Source organism: Melanostigma gelatinosum (genome assembly GCF_949748355.1).
Source record: "Melanostigma gelatinosum genome assembly, chromosome: 16".
Classification (NCBI taxonomy): Eukaryota; Metazoa; Chordata; class Actinopteri; order Perciformes; family Zoarcidae; genus Melanostigma; species Melanostigma gelatinosum.
The window spans coordinates 5,808,545-5,836,081 of NC_136649.1; the positions used below are offsets into that span (position 1 = coordinate 5,808,545).

The 27,537-nt window shown below is 42.3% G+C and overlaps 2 protein-coding genes across 3 annotated transcripts in view; one reads left to right on the forward strand and one right to left on the reverse strand.

The window, feature by feature from the left end:
- Positions 1-10,649, reverse strand: LOC306789996 (cyclin-K-like; the record flags this gene model as incomplete). Its single annotated transcript, XM_079286101.1, has 11 exons — positions 1-708; positions 1,031-1,099; positions 1,203-1,233; positions 1,314-1,486; positions 1,586-1,755; positions 2,014-2,071; positions 3,602-3,707; positions 5,893-6,024; positions 6,346-6,427; positions 6,843-7,007; positions 10,645-10,649. The coding sequence occupies 11 exons, from the start codon at positions 10,647-10,649 to the stop codon at positions 263-265; spliced, it is 1,437 nt and encodes a 478-aa protein (XP_079142227.1). The 3' UTR covers positions 1-262.
- The window catches only part of setd3 (SET domain containing 3, actin histidine methyltransferase), a 25,505-nt gene continuing 5,674 nt past the window's right edge, over positions 7,707-27,537 (forward strand). Inside the window, exons 1-10 of one of the 2 annotated variants that reach the window (XM_079286408.1) lie at positions 7,707-7,762; positions 12,659-12,782; positions 14,182-14,274; positions 14,414-14,562; positions 15,603-15,675; positions 16,119-16,375; positions 22,850-22,908; positions 24,573-24,687; positions 24,795-24,869; positions 25,280-25,446. In XM_079286408.1, coding sequence (XP_079142534.1) covers positions 12,680-12,782; positions 14,182-14,274; positions 14,414-14,562; positions 15,603-15,675; positions 16,119-16,375; positions 22,850-22,908; positions 24,573-24,687; positions 24,795-24,869; positions 25,280-25,446 — 1,091 coding nt within the window. In that variant the 5' untranslated portion in view covers positions 7,707-7,762; positions 12,659-12,679. Of the gene's footprint in view, positions 7,763-8,085; positions 8,163-12,658; positions 12,783-14,181; positions 14,275-14,413; positions 14,563-15,602; positions 15,676-16,118; positions 16,376-22,849; positions 22,909-24,572; positions 24,688-24,794; positions 24,870-25,279; positions 25,447-27,537 lie in introns of those variants that run through there. The other variant, XM_079286409.1, reaches the window with a different exon arrangement.

Below are 27,537 nucleotides of genomic sequence, written 5' to 3' on the forward strand. Positions count from 1 at the left end.
GAGCGGTAACTGAAGACATGTATTTTACAATCCTCTGTGTCTCTGCTAACACTGCCGGCTCAAGTGAAGCCTACCGGAACATTCACATTTGTGTAAAAGTACATATTTTCAGAAATGAGTCAACAACAGAATTGGTCACATATTGGGTGCATTTTATTTCCCATAGAACAATGAATTGTTTCCCCTCATCTTAAAAGTTGAAAATTGCAATTTCAAGTCAATCAGAACATTATAAAAACATCTGAGCCTCTCTTTGCCATACTCATCTCATCCACGTACCACGACTCAGACCGCTGACTGGAGGCATCCCAGGTGGCAGCGGAGGGGGTAGCTGATTGTGTCCAGCTGCTGATGGCGGTGGTGGGTACCCACTGCTCAAGCTAGGGGCCATCCCTAACACTAACGGAGGAGGAGCAAGCAAGTAGCTATAGGTTGAGAGTGGAGGAGTGTGGTAGGATGTGGTGCCTGGGGGGTAATGGTGGTACCCCAGCGGTGGAGCACAGGCCTGGGGTACAGTGGTATAACAGGAGCCCTCTGTCGTCATCATGGATTGGAGCTTCTGGTAACCTTCGCTGGACATCAGGGAGCTGGAGGTGGGGAGGTCCATGGGTGGAGGAGGTGGTGGAGGTGGGCAATGGGGTAAAGGTGGTGGGGGTGGTTTAGATGACAGATTTGGGGCTGGTGGGTAGGAGGAAGGGGGTTTAAGGTCTGTGGGAGAAGAGAAAGAGGCTGCTTAGCTGGAACACAAAGGTGCTTGCTGGTCAGACATCGATCTGAAATGGCACGCTGACAAAGACCATCCACTGCCAGTCTAGCAGGTGACAAATGTCTTCTTCAGGGCTATGTACTGCATAGTGTGAAGTAAATAGTGATGTAACATTATTAATCACGAAAAAGGTGAAAAGTAAATATAAATATTGTGCGCACAAAATATTCTTACTGTGGTCAACTACATTCATTTCATTCCAGTTTTAAGGCAGTTGACAACTGATGCTCTATCTAAATGGCATTAAGGACCGAGGACACTGACCTGGGTTTATGGAGACTGGAGGAGGAGGGGGCGGAGGAGGAGGCGGAGGAGGTTCTAGATTTGTGAGTTCTGGAAAATAAAAAGACAAGATACAGAAAAAACATGAATGAGCTTAAACTCACTTATACGTCATTCAGTGGGTTTGGTGTCTGCTAGCGGGATTTTTACTTACTAGTGGGCTTGCTGTCATCTTTGGGAGAGGGCTAAAACACAAGAGAACATGAATCAGTCGGATTCAGAAAAGCACAATTTAAGGCATACAATGAAACACAGGCCCACTCACCTGAGCTGGTCTAGGTGGCATGGGGCTGGTCTGAGGGGAGGCCTTCTTGGCCAGCGGTGGGGCAGTGGGGGGCAGAATGGACGGTGGGTGGGGGTCTTCACCAGTCCCTATCGCTCCATCGGGTATCTGCTGCTTGACCTGGGAATACAAGTCCAGGATCTGGTGACAGATATCTTTGTAATGGAGGAGAGTAGGAAACAGGAGAAGAGGTAGAAAGACATTAAAACTTCATCCTAAATATACGATGAAAAATGTGGCAGTATTCCTTTTACCTTCCAGCACCTCCACAGGCACATCATAGACAAACTGCTCCCACCAGCGCCGGGACGATTGCTTGGAGGTCCAGTCCTGGATGTCGAACTTACTGAGACGTCCAGCCAGATACATGACAGCCACAGCTATGATCTGCGGCTCCCACTGCAGGGCCACCATGGTACAAAGGCTTAGGAGGAGCACAATGAGTAAATAATCATATTCCCCTTGTACACACCTGTTCATCTTGCACATGATCAATTCCAGTCAAAGTATAAGAGAAACAGAGTTTAAAATGATTATTTGACACTTTAGGTTATTCTGCCCGACAGAACCATTACTAGAACTAGAGTTTACTGTCCTTTCATCAAGTGAAAAGTAAATATACTGAATATGTTATGTTATTTCCTTGGTCAACCTTAAAACAAATACTGGTTTTTAAGCTTACCCGTCATTCACAAAGGTCCAGGCCATCTGAACCAGCTTCTGCACCTTGTTCTTGTCACCTGGAAGACAGTAGCAGATTGTCCATCAGCTTTCCTCCCTCTGCAACTGGATACAGAACTCTCTAACCAACAGAACCTAGCCTGTTAGGTTAGACAACTACACCTCCTCAACCAGAACACCACCTGTTCACAGGGCTGCGTGCCGAGTCCTCTCCTCCCTCCTCACCTTCGAATACACGCCTGCACATGCTTTCGACATCATTATCAAGTTCACAGACAACAGAGGCTGGTGAAAGCTGCCCAACGCATCACCAGTTCTCCACTACCTGCCGTCCATCCTCGACCACTGCAGGTAATGTTAGCGATGCCATAAGAAGTTTGATCAGAAGAACGGGCTGATCAAGGAAAGCTAATCGCTTAGCTAATTGTTTCGCTGCGATTGTATTTTAAGGATTTGGGAACTTCTTGTAGGTTGTCGGGTGAGGCCGCAGCCATGACCCAGCCCATGCATGTGCATATGTGTATGCAGGTACGCATGCATGTGCGTGTTCATGTATGCAGGTACATTCGTGGATTTCAATTGGTGGACAGGCAAAAAGAAAATGATAAAGAAATAAAAAAATACGACTAAATAATAATGACTATAATTTCAATATTAATAGGATGGGTGGTGTCACGTTTGTAAAAACATAGTGAAGGATGACCAGATGGAGTGGTGTTACGATGGAGGTTAGATTTTCCATTGAAATGTAATCTGTCATTAAGTTTTTCCAGTGTGTGATGTGTGGTATTCCTTGATTTCCAGTTCATGAGGATAGTTGTCTTGGCCATAGTCAGGGCTACGAGGAGTAATGGGCTGTTTGTGTTGATCAGATTAATTGTTGAAATGTCTCCTAGGATGCACATAGAAGGGGATAACGGGACGAAGCAGGTATTACACTGCTGTAATCGTGTTGTGGTTAGATCAGTCAGCGCAGGTGGGGTTGGTAACTAACTGTATCAGTTAAAAGACCAGTGCGAATAGTACTTTGACATTTTGAGTGAACTTTAATTTTGAGTCTATAGTTTGGTTATTGGTCCCTGATCTCGGGGTGGTGCCCCATTACTATTAATATTTGTTAATAATCTTAGTGACATTAATAATTGTATTAATGTCAATAATTTAGTTTTCATACTTGCTGATAACCAAACACGCTCCTGCCAGATCCCAACAGCTGTCAACTCCAAATATACTCCTCCCTGTAGGAATGTTCTCAAATTTACATTTGTTGTTGGCATTGAAACAGTAGAATCATCAATAGTGAACAATTTAAACATTTCTGCTGCTGCCGTTCAAGAAAGACGATTTGTTAACATATGGATAACAACATTTTCTCACAAAATAATCAAAAAGAACCGATAAGAGTATCGATAAGAGTACTGGTATTGTTTCAACACTAACAATCCTGGCACAGATTTAGGCAAACTAATTAATGCAGGCACACAGTCGAGGTCTAAAGTTAAGTTAAGTCCCTGTTTTTCGTCACTATAATTGTATCGACTGGATTTTTGCCAAATGCCGAAGAAAGGGACAAAAAGAAACAGAAGTACCTTTGAGTTGCTTGGCATAGCGCAGCAGGAACTGGTAGGGATGCTCCACCTGCAGGTCAAACTTGATGGTCTGCAGCAGGATGCGCTCCAACACCATCACCTCCTCCTGTAAGGAAAAGCATTCTGCCGTGAGCATATGGTGACCTACCCAGCACCCCAGAGATAGACAAACATACAGTCTGCAGGTTGTCCGTTTAAATTCTGAAACTTAAAAATAAGATATGAATCTGAAAAATATAAGACCTCACATATCAATATTACGGGTGTAACGGTTCTCAAAAATCTCGGTTTGGTTTAATACGACACAGTGGTGCCACCGTTTTGGTGCCAGAGAAGTGTCCTCGATTTAAAAATATTGTTATTCATTCAAACTCATATCATAAATTATGGTTTTTTTGTTACTTTGAACAATGATGGATTCATTTTTGTACAGGAAGCTGCAGCAACTCCAGTGAGTGTCAGACAACACGTCATCTGTTACGTCGGGTGGGTTGTCATGTTGAGCGCGGTGGCTCCATCGAGAAAACATTATATTCAAAACAATTACAGAACTGAATCAAACTCATATTTAGCACAAAAAAAACTTTTCCTTCACTTATTTTTAATTTGAATACATTGTTGTATTTTTCCAAGTTCAAGAACAAAACTTTAACTTTTAGTTCTGTTGAGGTTTAAAAGAAAGGATGCGAGCCTGCAGGCCGCAGGTACTTTTCTGCTGCGAGCTTCTTACTGCGCACCAGAAAAATGAGCTGGATCCGGTTCAAAATTAAAAACAAGATTTAATGTACTACACAAAGTTCACTTACAAACTGAATTAACTATCAGTAGTAATATTTCATGAAATAGAGGCCCCATCCGCACCACACGACAGACTGGTGTGTCCGCCTCATGGTCCAGATGAGGTCTGATCATCTCCGGGGATTCACAGTTTCTTTGTCTCTCCAAAGTCTCTGAAATGTCTCATATTACACATTCCTTAGTCCATCGATCAGCTCAGTGATTGGCTGAACCCGTCGGACTTCAGTCGGCCACTTCCTTGACCAATTCCTCCCCTTCTTGAAGGCTGTGCTCAGAAACTCTTCAGCAACATCCCTCTCTCTCTGACTTCATGGCGGTGTCATCAATTCTCTAGTTTCTCTCACAGTGCACAACAAATTCAGTAACTCTCCCTTTAGTTTAAACTTTTCTACAAGTAAACATATTGTAACACATAATATCCATCGCTAGGAGCACTTTAAAACTTAAATTCCTCGCAGTTCCAATTATGTTTTTAAAATGATCAAAACTACCAGCCTGGATTTGGCTCCATAAGCCTTCCCACAACAACACTACTTCAGGGGAAATAGAAGTCAGATGGCAACATTCAGCACTCTGCCGCTCCCGTTACCGCAGGTTCACAAGTGTGATGGAGAACTACAGTTAACTTCGTGAAGAGGACCTGCTCCATATGTAGATATTGGGGTTCATTAATAAGCTAACAAAAACATGATTCTTAGTTTCAGGTGATATGCACGAATGCAAACATAAATATAAATATTTATAATAATATTTATATTCCATTTCTGCCAATAATTCCCCTGAAATGCTGCGCACTGAACCTTTAATAAGGCGTGAGCATGAATTAAGAGTTTAAAAAAAAAGAAGAAGGCTTAATAACTTGCACTGATTTTTTTCTGTTTTCAAACCCTGGTGACACTGGAAGAGAGAAGGGCTTACTGGGCAGAGTTGGACATTATGGCTACATCCTGGACCTTTGGCTCAGCAGTACAGCCCATACAATATCCTTCAATTGTAAAATACATGATCACAAACTGTAAACACATAAATTAACCTAAAGAAGGCTAAAGAAGGCAAACCACAGACAAGAACATATTTTTGTTTAAGGGTCTGAAATAACTGTTTAAATTATTGTTATTATTTTTTAATTCAAGCATGTATAACAATTCTGCTGTTTTGTTTGTGTAATTTCTGCTAAATATGTGGGTGGCAACTGCTTTAATAAAGTTTTCCAGCACCATGGACAGTGACATTAAGACCGCTGCGTGTGCCTTCATGGAAGGTGCATGTACAAACTTTAAGGTTTGTAAAAATTCACTTACAGTCAAAACACTGTGAATCTCTGAGGTTAATTGTTATAGAGACACAGGGCTGAGAACAGAGAAAACTAAAGGCTGGGGATTGTCATTTCTTCAAGAAGTTCTCTGAATCCCTGTCTCAATTTGCCAAAATGTCAGCACTTTCAACAAGACAGTACGAGTTACACCCTGATGAAAGGAGTTCTTGCTACCGACCTTGGGATCATCTCCAAACTGAGCAAACTGGATGTCGTTGAGCAGGCTGCGGGCTGTCTTGATGATGTCTTTGCACTTCTTCGGAGTTTCCTCCACTTTGCCTGCTAGGAAAAGGCAGCATCCTCCTGTCACCTACAGAAACAAAATGTATTTCTTCAAACTGTACAGTAACTTTTGTTGTCACTGTGCTGTGTGAGTAATGTGTAGACTATGGACGATATAACACAAAGCAGGTTCGAGGTTCAGGTCGTCTTGTCTAAACAGGGCTGTTTAGACACGTGCTTCCAAAACACAGTGCAGCAGTTCAGTGTTTCCTCAATGAATAACATTGAGAAAACATTACATGCTCGAGTTAAAACGTACAGTAAAAAACTGCACTATTGGCGTTGTGAAACAATTTTGGGCTAGCACAGAGATCTCCAGACGGACACTGATGAAGAACTACATACTTACATATCTAGGGAACTGCTTGAAGGAGTGGAACATGTAGAAGCGGTGGAAGTAAACAATTCCAGTAGCCAGTGTGTCATAGTGCCTGCCGCCATAGAGGTTAAGAAGAGTGACAGACGGATCTCAACAATGTTAGTATTATGTTCGTCTTTCTTTGTCTATGGTCAGAATTGAAATGAGACAATTACTGCTGATGAGGGGCAGCTGCAGTATAATTTAAATACATGTGACTCGTCACATTTAGCCAAATGACACATTAGTTTACTCTGTAAAATTAAGTTCATTTTTGTCTTCAGTCTTGAAGGCTACACATGCAGCCTAGCCTATAGCATTACACAGAGCAGTCACATCAACGTGTAGGTTTCACATACTGGGTCAGCTGTTACACAGTGCAACCGTGTACGCTCTGAACCAGGTAACGATAATGGTTCCGACTGTATGTAACGTTAGGTGATATATAGCTACGTTAACTAGCCAGTATGTTCCCCACGGAAGGATACAGCCCAAGCCGCGTGCCAACATCAAAGATGAAGCGAGCCCCCTCTCTGCGGTACCGGGCCTCAGTGGCGGGGTCCAGTCCCTCTGACTGGGATGGGGTGTGGGCCAGGTCTTTTTTGTCCCAGTACCAGCATGGCTTGATGTGTTCCAGGGTGGCCGCGTCCTTTCTGTCCCAGATTAACAGGGGTTTGATGTGGTCCAGGGTGGACAGGTCCTCGCTTTATCCCGCTGGCAGCAAGAACTAAGGCTGGGATGAATTCAGTTGTCTTACTTTTGTGGAAGAACGCGTCATGCAACGACTAGCGACTGTTTCAGCAAGGCTGCGGACAACAGATGCTGCTAGCTACTGTCACATCTAGCGTTACTGGACAGCAATGGAAGTGATACAACCAATTAACTACTGAAAAGCACGTCACAATGTGCTCAACCTAACCACTGTTGTATTTACACAATAATGCCAGTAATCATCACAGGTGAGATGTCTACAAAAGGAATCCCGTGAATGTATGAAAAGTTGTTCTGTAGTTGTTGCTGTATTCTCTCGTCCAGCTGCAAGCGAGGGGAGCCACTCCATCCAAACAAAGACCACCGGCCCACCGTGGAGCAACATTAATGATTGGCACCTCATCAGCCAATCATTGTGGCCAACATTACCATTTATGGTCATTTCAATATTTTGAAACGTAAGTGTCCAATTGTAAGGCGTGATGGGAGGGACATAGGTAGATTTACATACATCAGCCCCTCCCATGGACTGTATAGGCTGTTCCGCGGGCGTGCTGCCACACAACCTATTAGAAGGCCGGAGTCCAGGGTCGTTTCTGTGGGCGTAGTTCACGACTACTCCAATCACACCCGCAGCTCAGTCAAGGTAGGGTTCAGTGCAGGAACAGAGGAACTGCTGCTGTCACTTAAAAAAAAGGTATGACTGAATTGGATAAATGTTTATGGTCTGGTTTAGTGAAGACTGACTTGGTGTTGAGTGTAATTCTGTATAAATGCGTGCATTGGGTTTAGAGGCACTTGTATTTTAACAGGCAGGGTTAGCTAGCCAGCATTTCCAGCATATTAGCCTCCTCCAAAACTCAGACTGATCCGTTATCACTTGACAGTTTAGCAGCTAACCGCTAGCATTGGGGCGTTTAGTGAGTCCAGCCAGTATAACGTAGATGAATGAGCTCTGTTCACCGTCGCCCTGCCCCGCACTCAGCTCCTAATAAGTCTCCGCTCGGATGGGCGTGAATCCTCCAATGCTAGTGAGCTAAAGTTAGCTGCTGGCCTAGTGGGAAACACTACAAACGACCCGACTGCTAGCTAGTAAGGTTAGTAACTCTAACTCTTAGCTGGAATATGAAAGCTCTCTTGTGCTATGTACTAAAGTACGTCCCGACACTGACGTTACCGTGTTAAATACATATCATTAAACGTATTGCGTATTGTTGTAGCTTTTTAAACCATTTAATTTCAGTAGTCAGTTCGCTGACAGCTGAGATTAGCATTCGAGGGGTAGTCGTGACAAACCACGCTGCTAACTGAGACATTACCCGAGGGGTGTGTGAAGTATCCCCAAGTTTAAAGGGCTATATTATTCTCGTGCATTGTCCTTCCCTGCAAGTTTAGTTACCACAATTTAAGCGAATTCTGTTCCCTTAAGGCTCGGACAGGAACGCAGTTTTGTCTGCGTGACTTCTGTCAGCTACTTGTATTGTTAAGACATAAAGTTTCTACCTTGTACACGTCTGACTGATTTGACAAGCTTCAGAAAAGTAAAGTTGGTTCTGCGACCCATCTGTGGTTGTCTTCATAACCACATGTTCAACACTGTTATTGATTTCCTTTCATGTAATTCAAACCACTGATGACTATGCTAGAATACATCTTAAAGCTGCAACGAGGAACTTAAATTTAGTTATTTTCTCTGATTTCTTTCTTTCTGACTAGGCGCGCGCACGATCAGTGATTTTCAAAAGTAATTGTCACTAATAGGTCACTGATAAAAGCATTTAAAATGCTTAAGAAACGGGAGGTCTTAACAATGTACTTTGAGTAAATATTTTGAAGCCAAATCAAATAATTTACAGGATTTTCAACCGTTATTTCTTTATAATGCATATAATACTTGACTTTTTGTTATTTATAGGGCTTGCCTAAAGGCAATAAAGTAGTCTATTAATATGATATGAGTTTACAGTTGATTACAATTCGTTCTCTGCATTGTGTAGGATGCTTTTTGGCCTTTACACTTGTATTCTTCTTGCTTCTTCACAGTACATTTTGTTTGTATGCTCTGGCGTTTCAGAGAATAATGCAACAAACTGCTCGTTGAGCATAAACACCTTCTGTGTGTGCTTGTAGCTCACGCGCCATCTGCGGAGGCTCTCGCTATGGTGCCACGCGCAAGTATAAACACGATAGTCAACCAAATGTTAATGCAGCCAAGCCCCCAGGAAGAGGGGGCGTGGTCATTTGCTGGGCTTTGAGGCAAATTTCACATAGTGGCCAAACCGTGGGATTCCAACTTCCAGGTCTATCACGTGATGCCATTGGTCCCAAAAATACTTTCCCCCATAAACTTAAATTGGGAAAGAGATGACCGTAAATCAACCGATTTTATTTTGTAGGTAAATCAACTTCCCACTACGAACACTTGAATAGCTCTAATTTAAATCATTAGGTCCTACATGTTGTAAAATACACTAATAGTGGATCCAGAGTCATGTTCCTTCTTCTGTTGGTGTGAATGAGCCCAAGACCGAGGGCTCCGAGGTGGGGTTAGAGAAACATTAGTGTGCCTACAGTATGGAACGACATCCTGTCATTTTTCAAAATAAACATCCTTTACAGACTCCCGATTCTATTACATTACTATAGCCGCAAATCTTTGATCCCTTTTTAACGGTATTCACTTTGTCTGCAGGCTACAACACAACAAAGAACAACAATTAAAAAATGACAAAAGAAACCATTTACGTAACTATGTAGCCTACTTGTAGAAGCACAAATAACCAGGAAAGTGACTAAACCAACAAAATCTGAAGGGCCCAAAAGACAGTCTGCTTCTGAAACGCTGCCCTTGTTGTATGACACATTGTGGAGGACGGAACAACAACCGCGGATGGATCTTGGCACATTCTCGGCCTCACCTTGCTAGCCTACTACTTCTGTCTGTAGCCTGGCCTATGTGCTTTATATGTTCCACAGCTGACCTATCTGGTTTAAATAAGGAGTCGCCTGCGTCTGCCTGACCAAAACCAATTGGATAAGATGTGATGGAAGTAGCCGTTGAAGCTAATATGGATCTATTGAATCACGCTTGTCAAATAAATCAAATACCACTTAACAAAGGCTTTGAATCCAAATGACATTGCATGCTCTGTGCAATCCACTGCAGTATTGTGCATGGTGTGTGCGAGAGGTGCCTGCAACAGCCCACACAGTTGTAATGTACGTAGGAGTATAAATTAGGCATAACAAGTCGTGTCTGTCTGTCAAAAAATTTCAGACATGAAAGTGCTCTCAGCACTTGTGGATTATCTTGAGTAACCAGGTCATGATTTCTGTAAAGAGACATTGCTGTTGAGTTTTCCAAATGTTTGTTTGCACTTTGAGCACCACAAGCTGAGAGCCATGTTGTCCCAGTGCAGTTGAGAGAAGGCAGACATCTCTTCGGCCGCTAGGGATGGAACAAATCCATACAGCATTAGCTAGTCTGTGTACTTTGGATATCTATTTTGAACCTACCTCAGTGTAACACATTTTTTTTTTTTTTTGTATTTGTTCGAATCTTTGTATAATCATACAAACGTCATCTTGGGTTACTGACTCACTAAGTGTAGTGAGCCTTTATTAATTGTGCAAGCTTGAAGTTGACCAAATCTTTAACTTTGAAAACATCCGAGTTTATACACATTATGTCGTGTTAAGTTTATGATGGGCAGCTCTTTTACAAATCTTTTAGTTTCCTGTCATATTAACTGGATGTTGATTGTTCTGCCTCCAATCAAAACCAAAGACCAAAGTCTGTTCAAAGAGGGGAGAGCATCGCTCCCCCTTCCTTTTCTTCTGTATCTCACCCAGGACACTGATTTGTGCTAAAATGTTGAGTTTAATCGTATCCATTTGTTTACTCTGCATATGGTATCTACATAGGCATGTCTGTTGTGCTCCCGTGTCATGATAACTGTGGGAGTGTTTAATTCAACTGATGAGGTTTTCTTCAGTGATTCAGTGTTTCATAGCATTCTGCAGCTGAGACAGCCCAGCTTTCACTTATGGAAGAATACTCTACTGCCAAACCACAGCTGAAGTCATGCTGTTAGTGAGGAGAGGGGGAACAATATAAGTAACACACTGAGTGTGAGATACGTCTGTATTGTTTATTTGAGAATAAGGGCAGTGTTTCATGTCCAATGACTCAGAACAAGGATGCTGCTACAGGCCACTTTCTATTTCTTTTCTTCTTCTTCTCTATACAGTGTTGGAAACCCAACACTCCAGTTGATGCATCTCTTCTATTTGTTACTAATATTGAATTAATAAAAGATAATGGAAGTAAATCCATCTGTTTTTAAATTATTAACGATTGCAACTATGCAGTGTTTTTAAAATGGCAGAAAAATTAAATCATGTTATGAAAAATGTTGAATCGATAATGGTTTTATAATCACATCGTAGCTCTCTGAATCCGAAACATTCCATTCATTTTGTTCATTGTATGGTTTGTTCCTTTTGTTCTCAGTTTAGTCAGGTAGTGAGTCTAGAAAATGTTTCATTTCTAAAGAAACTGTTCATATGATGTGTGTGTGTGTACATATGAACTAGTAAGTCACTGTATACCAAGAACTGTGCAGCAACCCATAGATTGAGACTAAAGTGATTCTCAAATTTTGAAGTTTTCCTTGTTCTTCCAGAATTGGGTGGCATCCTAAATTGAGTAGTTCCTGTGTTTGATTCATAATTGAGTTATTCGTTTTTGTTACATATTTAATAGTGGTGCAACGGATCCTAAAACTCACAGTTCGGATCGGAACATCATTTCAACCACTCTGAAGTCTGTAAACATCAAAGGTTCTAAACTTAAGGTTATCCTTTTACTTTGTTTGTCATTTAGTGTTTTCTTCATAAAGGCACACAATTGATAAGGAAATAAAAGTTTTGTTTTCTTCATTCATAAAAATTCAACAGCTCTTTTGTCAATCGGTTGTATTATTCTTTTTAATATTAATAATTTTTAATATATATATTATAATCTGATTAGAGTTGGTGTAAATGGCTTATTGTTCATATCTAATATCTATTTATGTTGCTGTGAAAAGTCCTTCAAACAACTGGATTCATTCAAGTTTCTCACCAACTGTAGTGTTGGTGTAGTGTTTACGAGATCACATGTGAACGCATCATGATAACATAATTTACCTTCACCCAATACTCATTTTCACTGAGCGGAGCCTGAACGCATCATAATGTAACTGAACTGAACCTTCATTCATTGTCCATGAGCCACTTTACTAGCTCTCCTCCTGTCACTTTAAACACGGATTGGTTGTTTACATGTAACATTATCAGAGATCAGCAACTAGAAAGGCATGAATGATGTCCTGATCACATATTTTACTGAACATTGGCGGATAACGACGTCTGTAAAACTTTATTTCAAACTGTGATGGTTAAGGTAAACTGTTCACATGTGTGCCTAACCGTGAGGGGTGATCTGTACAATGATCTGTTACACCACAGTACTGTGTGGCGTTGATTCATTGTTCAATCTGCTTCAGGGAATAACACTACAGCTAACGGTAATCATGGTGTGTCTTCCCAGCCCAGTTGTCCATCCAGCACCATGGGAAAGAAGAGTCGAGTGAAGATTCAGAAGTCCGGCTCAGGAGCCAGCACTGTGGTTTCCCCCAAGGAGATGATGAACCTGATCTCTGAGCTGCTGCAGAGTATGTTTCACTTCATTCTTTACACCCTGTCCACCTTCATAGTCCTCTGTGATGCTTCTTTACTCACCCATTCCACATTCCAGTGGTTACAGAGAAGTCTAGATAGTAACCGAGTAAGATATTGTCCAGACCGACATCAGACCCCTTATTCATTTCACTGAGGTCACTGCATTGAGCAAGTGGGGTACCCACACAGATATTGCCTCATTTCACTACCAAAAAGTAGCTGGCTGGCTGGAAGGAGATTGTCAGGGAGCTCAAAGTTTGCTCCTTGCTGTGACTATATTGTATATATTGTCATTTCCAGTAAACATTACACAATATGAAACGTGTGTATTCTGTTTAAAAAGTACAACAGTCAGTAGATAGAAAGTACTACTCTCCCATCTTTCAAGTGGTTACTTCTCCAGTCTGATCTTGAGCACACAGCTGATATGTGTGTGGTTTGTTTAAATGACTTAACGTAACCCTTGCTGTTAGGACAGGGTGTCTCTCTGTGTGTTCAAGTTCTCTGGCGTCGTTAATGGCGGCTCACATGAGACATGTCTCTTCAAAAACATCCGGGCAAAGCGTGTTGGGCAAAACAGCTGGTGCGCCTGTGAAACAGGACGCTGTGCATTATGGGTTGTCGTTAAATGATTCCTTGTTCAGCTTGACCAATCCTCACCCAAAGCGTTTGAGAAGCATCAGTCACTCATCATGCTTCCATTATATTAAAAGTATCAATCCACACCCACTCTAAGAGACCCACGTCTGACGGAGACCCCAACACACATTTTTGTATTATACTAGTCGAATACACATTCAGATTTAGAATATTCATTGACAGAACGATTGTCCGGTCTGGGAGTTGTCTGTGTTTTTGTCTTCCAACTTTAACCCTTTCACGGTGTGTTTTCAGTTCATGAAAGTTCATTGTTACCTTCTTGGTCGGCTAAAATGCCTTATTCATAGTTCGGCTGTACCGTCTCCTGTCACTTGTGGTTGCAAAAAGCCAAGATGGCAACAACCAAAAACCAAGATGGAGATGACCAAAATGCTGAACACAAGGCTTGAAAACAGCAGTCCACTAACCAATGGGTGACGTCAGAGTGACTCTGTCCACTTCCTATATACAGTCTATTGTCGTAATGTCTTAAACACCAGAGATGAGTGAAGATGGAAGGATGCCAGAAAAGGAGACAAGGAAAAAACAGTTGTCACAGACGGTGTAACTGATTTATGTTACTCCGAGTTGGCATTCACCAGAATTGCATCAGAGTTTGAGGCAGTAGAAAGCAGTGAATCAACAGGTTTCTGCACTTACTATTGATTTAGGTGAACATGTCATGGGTAAGGTGTGAGTTGGCTGTACTATCCATTTAAAGTTGAGATGTTTATGGTCTGCATACTTCCCCAGAATGCAGCAGTGCGGCACCCTCTGCTGGTAAAGAGTGGGAGGAGTACATCCAGATCAGAGGCATGGTGGACAAGATTAGCAAAAAACAAAAGGGTGAGTACACGAGCATGCAGCTAAGCACAGAGTAATATAGTATTATAAGTAACACTTAGTGATAAGCAATATGTCATTCATGTCATTTAAAGTCCGAGACTAGTTTATAGGTAATTTTTTGCTCTGTGTGTGTATTCAGGTATGTCGATAGTGTTTGACGGCAGCAGAGAAGACTCCTTTCAAGACTTGTTGTCCTGGGCTCAGGACAGCGGGGCGTCCTGTGACAGCTTCACAGTGGCAAACTTTGGAACCGAGGGCTACGGCTTGCAGGCCACCAGAGACATCAAGGTGAGCTCAACCCTGTGGTTGTCCCTTTCTATTCTTCAGGTTCCCCCACCACTTCATTGACTCCCAGTGCAAAATAAAATCAATCTCAACATTGTGCGCCCAACAGACTCCAGAGGTATACCTTTTGTCAGATTTTTCAGGGCTGTGTCAAACAATTTGTTCCTAAAGACTTCATATCATAGTTTTCTGTTTCTATTTTAATTACTGCTCTGAAAAAATACTAATACATTGGGGTCTAGGGGAGCCCAGTCAAAAGCACTAAATTGCAGCATATGCAGTTATGATGAATTAAAGAGAATAATGGATAACATCTGATGGGTCCAAAGTTTAAATATCAAGCCTGTAGGTTCTCCTATGAAATGTTGACGCCTCGTATTGCCAGATGTGAGACAAATTGGAACGCAAGCACAGATCTGAGGTTGAATCTACCCGACCTCAAAGAGCCTCGGCTTCTTTCTGAAAAGCTACATGACCAAAGACTGAGTAAAACACAGGGAAATATTGGAGATGCATTTGAAAGATGGAGACAGCTGAGAGGACTTGGAACAGGTAAGTATTTAGCTTCAGCCACAGTAGGCCAACTTGAAATTCTTTATCAACATTCAGGTACTCTGATTAACAAAGTACACACCGTCACACTGGTGACAAGGCTGTTTTCTACCTCAACTACCAGCAAGTTTGACTCTAAATTGACAAGATGTTCAAATGCAATTCCACTATGACGTTACGTTGAACAAATACTGACTTCCTAATTGGGTACTTAAGTAACGTTACTCATTTAATAGAAGCCATATTCACATTTTAGAAGAGTTTATTCAACTTTGTAACTGAATCAAACATGTTCAAATGTTCTTGCACTCGTGTCATCAACCCTTGTGAGCTTCGGATCGGGGAAGGAGGGGCTGGGGAAGACCATCTTGAATGACCCGGAGTAGTTCTAGTACTCAATCGGTTTCCTCCCCCGCAGACATGGATGGAACTCCTGCAGCCTGTTGTGGCAGATCAAGTTTGTTACATTGTGTTTCTGTGTTTCTATGCAGGCAGAAGAACTATTCCTGTGGATTCCCAGGAAGATGCTCATGACTGTGGAGTCGGCCCAGAACTCTGTACTGGGTAAGGATTTAAGATGATAAGTTTATAGTGTCAAACGATTTGAGCTCCATGAGGAAATGGGGCCATTCCAGTAGCAACTAGCTGCTACACACACACACACAAGCTCCCTTTTCTGGTATATTGTCAAATACTGTTTTAGAGATCTAGGTTACATATAAATATTGTTTTAGCAGCATTTCAATACCTATTACAGTGTGACGACTGTCTTAACCACACATGGAAATAGACTGAAGCAAGTTTGAACTTAGACATGTAACCTGGAATTCGCCAAATCGGTACCTACGAGGCTTTCTTCCACCACAGGTGTTCTGTGAAATCAATAGAACTTTCCCCCCCTCAGATTTTGCGAACTTCAACCTGTATGACAGCACTTGGAGAAGATTTTCAGTCTGCTCCGGTAGTGTTCTTCTGTCCTGTAACCGGTTGTAACCTCCGTGTCTCAGGTCCTCTCTACAGCCAGGACAGGATCCTACAGGCCATGGGCAACGTGACACTGGCCTTTCACCTGCTGTGTGAAAGGGCCGACCCGGCTTCATTCTGGTTGCCGTACATCCGCAGTCTTCCTCAGGAGTACGACACACCGCTTTACTACCAGCAAGAAGAGGTGCAGGTGCTTCTGGGCACACAGGCAGTGCAGGACGTCCTGAGCCAGTACAAAAACACGGCACGCCAGTACGCTTACTTCTACAAACTGGTACAGGTGGGCAGAAGCACTGAACACACAGACACAGAAAGGCGTATAGATACTGTAAATTCAGTCCGTTACGAAATAATGCAGAGTAAACTTATCGCCAAATGTTTTGTGAGCATTCCTATGGAAGCCCAGAAAATGTGCAAAGACTAAAAGAGAAACCCAAAGGTAGAAAGTTATCATTTCATACTGTCTTTAATGTGCGTTCGTGCCAGATCTGGGAAGTCACTAGGTTTCATAGACCCTTTTTCACAGTAGACATTTTGACTCGTCACTGCAGAAAAAGAGCAGGTGTTACTAATAAGGATAATGATGGCTGTGTTTCTTGAGTCGAGATGAAATGAAAAAAGCCTTTTTAACCCTATTGGATCACATCCCCATCCATATTGTGCACTTATTTAACAATATATTCAAATAATTACAAAACAAAATCTCATTTATTCACATAAAACATGTGAAAATGTTCCAGATCGCATTGACTGTGTTTGTTTCACAGTGTAGATAAAAAGCTCCCTACTCCCTAAATTCCGCCATTCTAAACACACTGCTGACATCGCTTCCTCCATCCGTTACCCTGGTAACTAAAGCAACTCGGATACCCGTTTCTTCTAGTGTGGGAACTACTCTCCTGAGACATTGAATACATATTGAAAATAAATGTATTTCGGTGGTCTCCTCCCTCCCTGTATTAAAAGTTGGATTAGATATCAATACCATGATCTATAAACTCATCAATCAGAAGCACAGCGCTGTAGCATAATGAGTGCTGTACTTGGCAGCTGGTAAGGAGTGCTTGGGGTCCAGCAGCGCTGACGACTAATGTTAACGTTTGTTGGAACTGGTGAATCTAAATAGAATGAAGCCATTATCAATATAATGAATTCCACCTGTTGACATGTACATATATCTGTGGTGAAACAGGTTTATTACTGTATACAAGTCTAGCTTTGAGGTATAATCAGTGTTTCTGTTAGAGATTTTGTACTTTTACCCCAGTGATGATCTGATGGTGTTAGTTACTACATTGAGATGAATGAGAGGACATTATACAATGTGAGGCTTGGCTTGGGGTTTTACTGGTTTAAGAGTTAAATGGCATAGCAGTACCTAAGATAATTAAGACGTGGTGCCACCTTGACTAGTTCTAGCAAAAATAATACTAATAAATAACACTTAAAAGACACTACACAACCATTGTTACCCATCCATACAGTCTCTCAGACTCACCTTTATTGTTGCACCTGTTTGGGTGAGATTTTCTGATCAGACACGCATGATCTGAACCCAGCTGTGTCCACATGTGTGTGTCCACACTTTACACGTCAATGCAACATGGAACACATCTTCCTATGAATTCTAAACGATAAAAGTCCCTTGTACTCTGAGCAAGGAGCGCCATGTCACTGTAGTGAGAATAGCGCTGATCCACCTTAAAGGTCAACTCACCTCAAGCTAGCCTGAGCCAAAGTTGTTGCTGACTTTGGGGCTAACCCCCTTCACTTTAATCAGCAGGATGCGAGCGCGACACAGGAACCTGGCTTGGGTTGTGAGGAGTTCGAGCCTTTCTAACTCATCATAAAACAGGCTTGATTCAAATGTGGATAGAAACTAACCACGTTTTTATTTAGTCTTTCCACTGTTCCAACAACCAGTAACTCCTTCATCCACAGAGTAAGGTATGAAAACATGCCGCCTCTACATGCTGTTTTTCCCCCGTTGTAGCTCTCACTGGTGGCTCGCACTTTTTCAGAGGCTAACTATTAAATTAGCAAAAATACAATGAAAAAGTCTCCCTTCTGGCCTTGGGTGTCTCATACTGCTTCTGTCCATGATCCTGAAGAAGGTCCAGCACACCTCTATACCAAAGAAGAGGAAAGCCCTAATGCTCAGTGATGCGCACATGGCTCACTCCCTCGGGGTTGTCATCAGCGACATCATCCACCAAAAACTGCCCACGCTGACATTCATTACAGCAGCATGATTCTTTTGATATGAATTTGATAAAAGGCCCCACCAGCCGGTGTTTGCTCGCAGCAGCTCAGGTTCTAGAAGCCTGGAGCGGCCTCTCTCCGGCTGAATACAGCTGAATCAGAGTCGGACAAAACACTGTATAATGGACACTGTAAAACGTCTCGTCCATAGAGTCCTCTACATTCATGTTTTGATGATGCCATTCCACTGCTAGAAATGTAACTAGTTTGCAAAGAGAACAATGAGGTTTTTGAAAGGCATCCCACAGCTAAGTTAAGCAGCACTCTGTCGATCTTCCTCCCGTCAAGGTTTAAGACTTTTTATTGAATTCAAACCACCAGGATCTCAGATGTAACAATGTATCTGCTTCATTATTACAAAGCCAACACGGCTCATTATGGCTGCCTGCTACCACTCACTGAACCCGCGGCAAACACAAACTCCTCACCATCGCATTTGGCATTTTTACTCCCTGAAAACACGAATGGCAACTTCAGTTGTTGTTACACTTTATTTTAACAGTTTTATTCCCAACATACATTAAAACAGTTGTTTATATCCTCAACAAAAGATTGGAAAAGTTGATGAAACAATGATGTAAACTTAGTGAACCAGGATAATGTTTGATTCAAGATAAGAAGGTAGAGATGAATCTTCTGATGAGCCCGCTAATTGAACAAAAGCAGTTTGAATTGTAACATTGAAATCATGATTTCAGTGCAGCAGATATCTTTCTATAAAGTTTAATACTAGAGGTACCTCATAACACTACTGTCTCTTTGCTAAATGCTGTTGAGTCACAGCCAGTCTATTAGCATCAACAGGTTCCTTTGGGGGTCTTTACCAGCGGGCATTTGGACTTGTCATTATAGGACACCATTAACAGTGGCTACATTCTGTTCAAATGTCCCAGTAAGTCATAACGGTGTGACAGTGACCCAGCATGAGCAATACCAGGACCCTGAAGGGGAGACACTGGGCCAGAACAATCCATTTAAAAGGTAGTTTAGCTTGAGGAAACTGAGCAACACCTTAAATCTGAAGAGGAAGTGAACTAACGTAGTCTGATATGTTGTCATTAGTGAACTAAGGAGCGTGTTCATGTCACGGTTTGATGTATGACAAAGTAATTATAGAGTATTTCATTTCTTGCATGATTTTATGTTTTGAATTATAAGTGCTTTCAGCTTTGTGTGGTGCAGTGTTTACATTCCGTACCACTGTCTGAATTCTAACTTTTGATGCCATAGCTTGTCCAGGGACTGCTGATGAAATGTATCTCACTAATTAGGAGACAGTCAATGACTGTCCATTGTCCCTGTTGAATAAATACAATAGATTTACATATGAAGACCAGCAGTACCCCCTTTCAATAGGTCAGTTGGTGAACTTTTGAAATTATCATTCAAAGACTTCATCAGTCCGGTGATGTGCCAACAAATGGAATAAGATATAAAGACAATGGTTAGCAGGCCCAGGCAGCAGGTATTGGGACAGTTATCTCCACACATGCTCGTGTCCTATTACTAAGCTGTAACATGGGGACATGACAAGCCCAGCTTTGATCAGAACTCACCGCGGTCCTCTCTGAAGTCCTCTTCTATCAAAGAAATGGTTTTCAAAGAATCCATTCTATACGTCAGGTGTTTGTTAGATAATAAACAGGCAGTGGAGTGAATGATTTGCACGTCAGGATAACGGGCATGATATCTGTACATTGAATGGAATATCTCAGATAGTGTGTTTGTTTTTGAAGATAAATGTGTTGCTTTTCCTCTTTGAAGATGACTCAGCGATGTAATGTCAGTGGACTGCACTGGGTGGCAGTGTTGCATTCTAAATGACCTGATGTCAGCGAGGTAGAAGAAGAATCCCAGCGCTTGGTTAGTGACCCGGTGCTCTTTGTGTCAACGGTATGAAGCGCTGCATGGGATTGATGTTGATCGTCTGGAGGCCATGGAGACTTTTTCTTCGAGTTTTCCTATACTTGAATGTTGTTCAGCCTCTTTGCCAGAGTAAAAAACAAGCGATTAACACATTATCTTTAAATGATTCATTCAGGGATGTTAGACGGACCCGTTGTATAATAGGGTGTCGTTGGGTGTCTTTCATTCACAGCTAACCTGAATGTTGCACATAGTGAAACATCACTCTGTGTTTTGATATCAACTTTTCAACTGTGTCTAGTGCTGGTATAAGTAGAGGTGCTGCGACTGAAGAAAGTGGCATGTTTCTGAAACCAAGTGGTTACATCATCCTGTGACTGCTGCGAACCCCAGAGTGATGCTAAGGAGGTTATGATGTTGACAGATTAAAAGTTATATTTGAACTAGCCGTTGTAGAAATGTTCATGGCTAGCATCGATAAGGATGCAATGTCCACAAGGAAAGAGAAAAGAAGTTATTCTTACTTATCTAAAATACTTCATTGTCTTCTCTTGAAGTGAGGCTTTTGGGATTTGAGCAACAAGCAGCTGAATTTCTAATAACTCATACAATGTGTATTTATTGAAGAAATATATTAATAGGTATATAAAAGTCAGGGCTGTGCTTTTCTCTTTGCCTAAACGGATATGAAGTATTATATATTGGTAGTACACGCTTACTAATAGGGGTGGGGTAAAAAATCCATCGTCTTGCCATATTTTGCGTAGCAATATTGTATTTATCCATATTTTTTATCATATAAACTATTAATATTGCAAGTACAAACCTTGCATTATATCGTTGAGTATATAAGTATTTGCAATACTCGGCATGTCTTAAAATGTTTTGACTCGGATGGTATCATGACTTAAGTATGGTGATGATATCGTACTGTGGGGTCTCTGGTGATTCCTGCTCCTACTTGCTATTAACGTAACGATTCGGACAGCGTTGTGTTGAGAACACTGACTAATCAGAGTTCATTTGAATGCATCAGTTTTGGACACATTTCTGCAGAGGTTTTCATGAAAATCCCCACTCGTGAACTCTGTATTGATTCTTATCAGGAATTAGGCCAGCCGTCTTCTGGGGGGCTGAGCATACCAATGCACCGCTAGACAGTGAAACACAATCAAACCCATTTTAAATATAGAAATAATAATATGTGCCGGTCAATGTTGTTGTTGTTGTTGTGTGTTAAACTGTTCGGTTTCAGTGCTGTATTTAATACTGATCCTGACAACCACACACACTTACACACCGCTCTGTGTGGCACTTGGCTTGAGATGGAGACTGAGCATGGAGGTGTGTGTCATGTAGCCTCATCTCTGATAAATCTCCTTTCTTAACACACACGCACATACTCATCTTCTCGTGTAGCCCCTTACTCTGCCCCTCCTCCTCCTCCTCAGATGACCGGGCTGGAAAATTAGCTTGTCACATTGGCTTTGAATTGAATTGACCTGAATGTACCTTTCTCAAAAACCCCTCTCGCTCTCCCCTCCCCCCCCTGTCTGTGCTGTGTGTTGGAGGTATGATCAGCCACACAGACTGATATATGCTGATGTATAGAGACGGGCACAACCACTGCTGACATTCCCCTAAACAAAGAGATGTGTCTCTTGCATTTAAGCACATTACCCTCTGGGAAGCAGGGGGCTTTTTGTAACTATTTAAGTGAACAAAAAAACAAAGCTTCATCTGCATTTCAGATTTACAATTTTATCTTTTATTATTGGTGTATTTTACCTTTATTTCTATATGACTTTGTTTCGTAAATTGGTGGAGTTATTTTGTCTGTCTGGGGTTCTTGAAATCAGTGATTTTCCACCGTGAGCAGGATTATTAAAGTCTGGAACTTTAACAACCCAGATTTTATCAAAAATAAATAAATAAATTGGGACTCTATGTAAAACATAACTTAAACAGAATGAAATATTTAGCGTATCTGTTTTGAGAGAGCCACAGACCCCTGGCGTACTGATGACGTACTCTACTAGAGGGGAGTGAGGGCCCAGCACAGAGCTGGTCCAGCTCTCATACCCCGTAGGTCGTGGTTTACAGAGAACCACCAGCACAGAAGTGCTGGGCGGATGATTTCGGCAGCAAATAGCTCCGGCATGTTATCACCCTGAAATCACAAACGAAAAGACTTATTGTGTTAATAAGAAAGCTTTAGAGGTGTTTGCTAGGCGATCCATGTCCTCCCTCTAAGACCCCCCCCCCCCGCTTAAGCTTAGGACTGTTTGCTAATGGCTGTGGCTTTAAATGGAGAAACCAGTTGCACACACACACACTCTTTCAGGCCCAAATTGATGAGGCAGATTTATGACGGCTGCTGGCCACAACAAATTAAGTTGACAGTGATGTATGTGAGGGGGCGAGTGTCACACTGCACTAACAAACCGCACACACACACATACATGCGGAACCCAGGGGTGGCCCCCTACTCCCAGTCCTTGTTAGGCGTCCTTGTCAGGCAGCCCCCCTCCAGCCTACCTGCATAATGCTATTCCTCGTTCTGATTTGTATTTCTTCCTTCTCTCTCCCTTTTTCCTCTCCGCCACCTTCTTCCCTCCATCTCCAGACTCATCCCGCCGCCAGCAAACTGCCCCTGAAGGACAGCTTCACATTCGATGACTACAGGTCAGTGTGTGTGTGTGTGTGTGTGTGTGTGTCTGTTTTTAGATTGCAATATCACCTTTAACATGTTTGTGTGTCCTTCCTCTAAGAATATGTTCCTAAGAATAGTTCTGCTTTATCATAACTTAGGTAGGATATTAGGGTTAAACGGCCATCATTCCTTTTGGTAATAATGTTATTGCACTCAATGACAAAAACTAAAAGTCAGATGATCAAGCAGTTTATCTAAATACTGCTTGAAACCAACAGCTTAGTACAACTTATTCTTAAAAGAAAGCGAAAGCAAACGGATGTTCTAAACCGCCTTCAGCATTTAGAGTCTGGCTTATTGGTTCAACTTGGTTTGTAGCGTTCCCTCAATGCTTCACCTTCGACTTGCAAAGACGGCGTGCGTTTTCCCTTCTGAGATTATATTATGCAAAGTGAGTTTATATCCTTGTCTTCATTGGGGATGAATTCTAAGTGACTTGCAGCACACTGTCTGGTGTAATATGCATTTGCAGCACCATTTTCACCTTTTGTGTTCCCTAAAATGATCATTTATGTACGGTGATCAAAGTTTAGATTGTGTGATTGAATTCGGAACTGTGGTTTAGATAATCTGCCGAAACTGTTGGCTTGTTAACAGCTTGTCAGCAGAGTGCAATGTTACCATAACTGATGGAGATAATGGCCAAAAATATCACCCCAGCAGTAAGGGAGATTATCCATGAAGCTAAATTCTTGCATTGGAAAAGAGGGCTCGTGATGGAATTATTTCTTAAATCGCTTCCCTCTACTATCTTCTCTCTCCATCTTCTTCTGCTCTGTTCGCTCTCAACTCTACTTCGCACCCCCCCCCCCCCCCTCTCTTCATCTGATGCAAGGCTTCTCTCTGTTTGGCAATACCAACGTTAGAGTCGATGAACTTCCTCCTCCTTAATGAAGCAAGACCTGCTATTGTCCAACGGGATCTCGCAGACATCCGTGAAATGACCACGACCTGTTAACAGTGAATTACATGGTGGTGGCACCTAATCTGTTAGAATTACATCTTGGCACCACGGACACAATTCAACGTTAGATTTAGGCAACAGAACCACATAGTTAGGTTCACGGTTACGAGGTTATTTATTGTCCGAGTACAATAGGGCTGCTCAACGAGATGCAGTTTGTAGTCTCATTTGGCTACACAAGAAAAAAACCCGAATGCATATTACATGTTGGTACGTCAGCTGATACTTCTGCGTCTCTTCCCAGGAGGCAGCAGGGCGGACGGGCTGTGGCTGGGGTGGGTAATGTCTTTTAATATCATTTGAGCTCTTTGCAGACCGCTATTGTCATCAATATCACAAACGCGTCACAAATGTAACTTCACAATAACTCAACAACACTTTGGGACACAAACAAAGGTCTCGTGGTCTGAAGTCCTGAGTACGTCCTGTCCCGCTGTCACACCACGTCACTAGCTCTGAGCGTCACTTGGTAACGTGGATGCATTTAATGTGTCCACCATAAAAACAAAACCTCACTGACTTTGCATTGTTTCCGAGGTGCCGACTCGTCATTTTATCACCTTAAATGCCACCGCCATGTTAACAGGTCAAGGTGAGTTCACATATTTCTGTGAGACGGGAAGTCAGTGCGGTAAATGTGACGAGCAGGGATTGGTTGATTGTATGTGACAGGTGGGCAGTGTCCTCCGTGATGACCCGCCAGAACCAGATCCCAACCGAGGACGGCGGCCGGATCATTCTGGCCCTGATCCCCCTCTGGGACATGTGTAACCACACAAATGGACTGGTAAAGTCTTTACCACACACTCTCATGTGCTTGCATACACTATTGTTGTTTTGATTCACATCAAAACGTATTTCTGGAGCGTTGTAAAAGTTGCTGCTGACCTGCAGATCACCACCGGCTACAACCTGGAGGACGATCGCTGTGAATGTGTGGCACTGCAGGACTACAAGGAGAACGAGCAGGTCGAGATACTGTTACTACTCATACTTGGGTCTTTATTGTCTCAACTGCTGTTGATGTTGGCAACAAAGTAAAAGAAGGGGAGACGGAGGTGAAAACTATCATTTTAGTGTTGTTCAAAGGTCCGTCCACCTTAAGAGAGCCTGGGTCGAAGTTGTCTCCTTCACTTTAATCAGCAACCACAAGACCTTGGCTTGGATTTTGAGGAGTTACGATGTGTCATGAACACGGACAAAAAACCATTCAGACATGCACTGAACATAGTTCCGTCCCGACGAGAGAGCGGTGTAGTTTGATAATTGTCCTGAAGTGATGCATTTCATATGCTGTGTATTAATAGCTCTTAAAAGAAACTGCCATCAGGACCGGTGACGATAATGTTGTTGACGCTGAGGATTTATTCTTCCTGTAGATTTACATCTTCTACGGCACACGATCCAACGCCGAGTTCGTCATCCACAACGGCTTCTTCTTCCAAGACAACGCCCACGACAGAGTGAAGATCAAGCTGGGCGTCAGCAAGAGCGAGCGCCTCTACGCCATGAAGGCCGAAGTGCTGGCACGGGCCGGCATCCCAGCGTATGTCCTCTTCTCACAAGGGGGTCCACCACAAGCAGTCCTCTTTTCTTTCCAACAGTGTCTGCTCTCAGAAGTGAATTAATCTGCAAACTCAGCTGTTAATATAGGTCAAGGAGAGCTTCAGGGTCACGACTTACTCCATGCACCCTTCATATAGCCGGGGAGCACTTCTGTCTTCCAACAGTAGATCAACAGTAGGCCCCCCCCCCTTTTGGCGTAATTGAAACGCATAATATAAATGTTGCAGCAGATTTCTTTTCTCTTTTTTTCCCTCCCCACACCACCAAGTATGAATTTGTCAACTGCCCCAACACTTTAATCACCAAGAAGCTTAATCATTTTATCATTAGCCCCTTAATTGTATGCAGCATTCTCTTCCCTGCAATTTTAATCAGACGCCTTTTAATCTCTTATTGATGACAGTCTAAATCTTAACAGTGGAAATTAAATGAAACGATCCCTGTTGTTGCCGCGATGCTCTATTAAGCTGACAGATATGCTCATAGATCATTTTCAAAGGAAATGGCAACCGAGTCAGTGTCGGGCTGAGATGTTGAACGGCTGCAGTCGTCCGACTCTTCACTACGTGGAAATCACTCTTCTACTTCATTTCTGTTTGAGAAGAGTAATTTAGTAAGCATATTTGACTACCGGTATTCATTTTCCAATTTGCTCTTTTTTTGAAAGTTCCCTGTACCCCAAAGTAAGAGGCAAACCAACTACACAAACTCAAAATGATGGATTTGTCTGAGGGAATGTCTTGAACACTACAGTTGTTGTTGTTGTATAGTATTTTAGTTTTTTGCATCCTTGTAATTTCAGACAATGATAATGTAAAGAAACGGTTCACCATTTTGAGAAATGCGCTAATTTATATTCTTTTCTTGAGGATGACGATTTCAATCTCATGCTGAGATTTAGCTTAGTTCAGCATAAAGAGCGTAAGCGGGGCTGAACAGCTGATCTGTTAAAAGTGAAAAAAGTAGGCGTGCCAACAGCTCCAATGAACATGAAGTATGTTGTCTTGTTCATTTAAATATTTCAAAAACAGCTTGTGATTTAAAGGAGAGTTGCATTGTGGTAGTATTTAATGGTGGCAGCTTATTATTCTGTCCAGCACTCAGATTGCCTGAATCAGTGGATAAACACAGGTATTAGATAAATAGATATCTGTACTATACAGTACATACGATATCAACACTAGCGATATGGATCTATATAGAACACACAATAAAAAGACTGTTAGAATACAGCATAAATAGTAAACTACAACTAAAGTAGAAATCTAAATGTAGGATAGCATACCATATAAATTGACATCCAAGTGTTCAAATGAGTTTCAGTTTTTAAGAGGAATTAAATGAGGTAGAGTATAAAGATGTGCAAGGTTACATAAGGCGCTAAAGAGGGTCGAGTATAATGGTTGAGAAAGAAACTCTGAAGCTGTGAGTTCTCTGTCAGACAGACGTGAGCGGTAGAGGGTTTGCTTTGGACAGGAAAGATGTCCTGTATCAGTCCTTGTCACAGCACAGCGGGATCCAGTCTGCTAGAGAAAGAGCTCCGCTCTCTTTCCACTTGCTGGTTGTCATGATTATCGATAATGGATGACCGTTTGTTCAGTGTCCTCCTCTCCACCACAACCTCAAAGGTGTCTGGTTTGGACCGACTTCCAGAGCCAGATTTCTGAATCAGTTTAAGTCTGTTGTCGTCACCGGCTCCAATGTTGAAGGATCTCAGTCTAGTCTGTTCATCCCCTTCCTATATACAGCCTCAGTATTGGTCATCCAGTTCAGTCTGTTGTCGATGTAGACACCCATGTAAAACGTCAACAAACTTTCCCAGAATACACAGGGGTTGTGAAGTCGACCTCTTCCTTCCAAAGTCTTCCCCACTGGCTGTCTGTCCCTTACCTTGAGCCAATGATTTCCTTTGTTCCAGTCTACACAGCCCTTATGTTGTTCTGCTGGAGGTCGGCCTCCAGCCCCCTGCTGTAGGAGTCCTTCCATTCCCTCAGGTCACGCTCGATATTCTATGTTCTTCTTCTTATGAAGAAGTACTTTCAGGTCAGAACTAGTTAGGTACCAAACATGG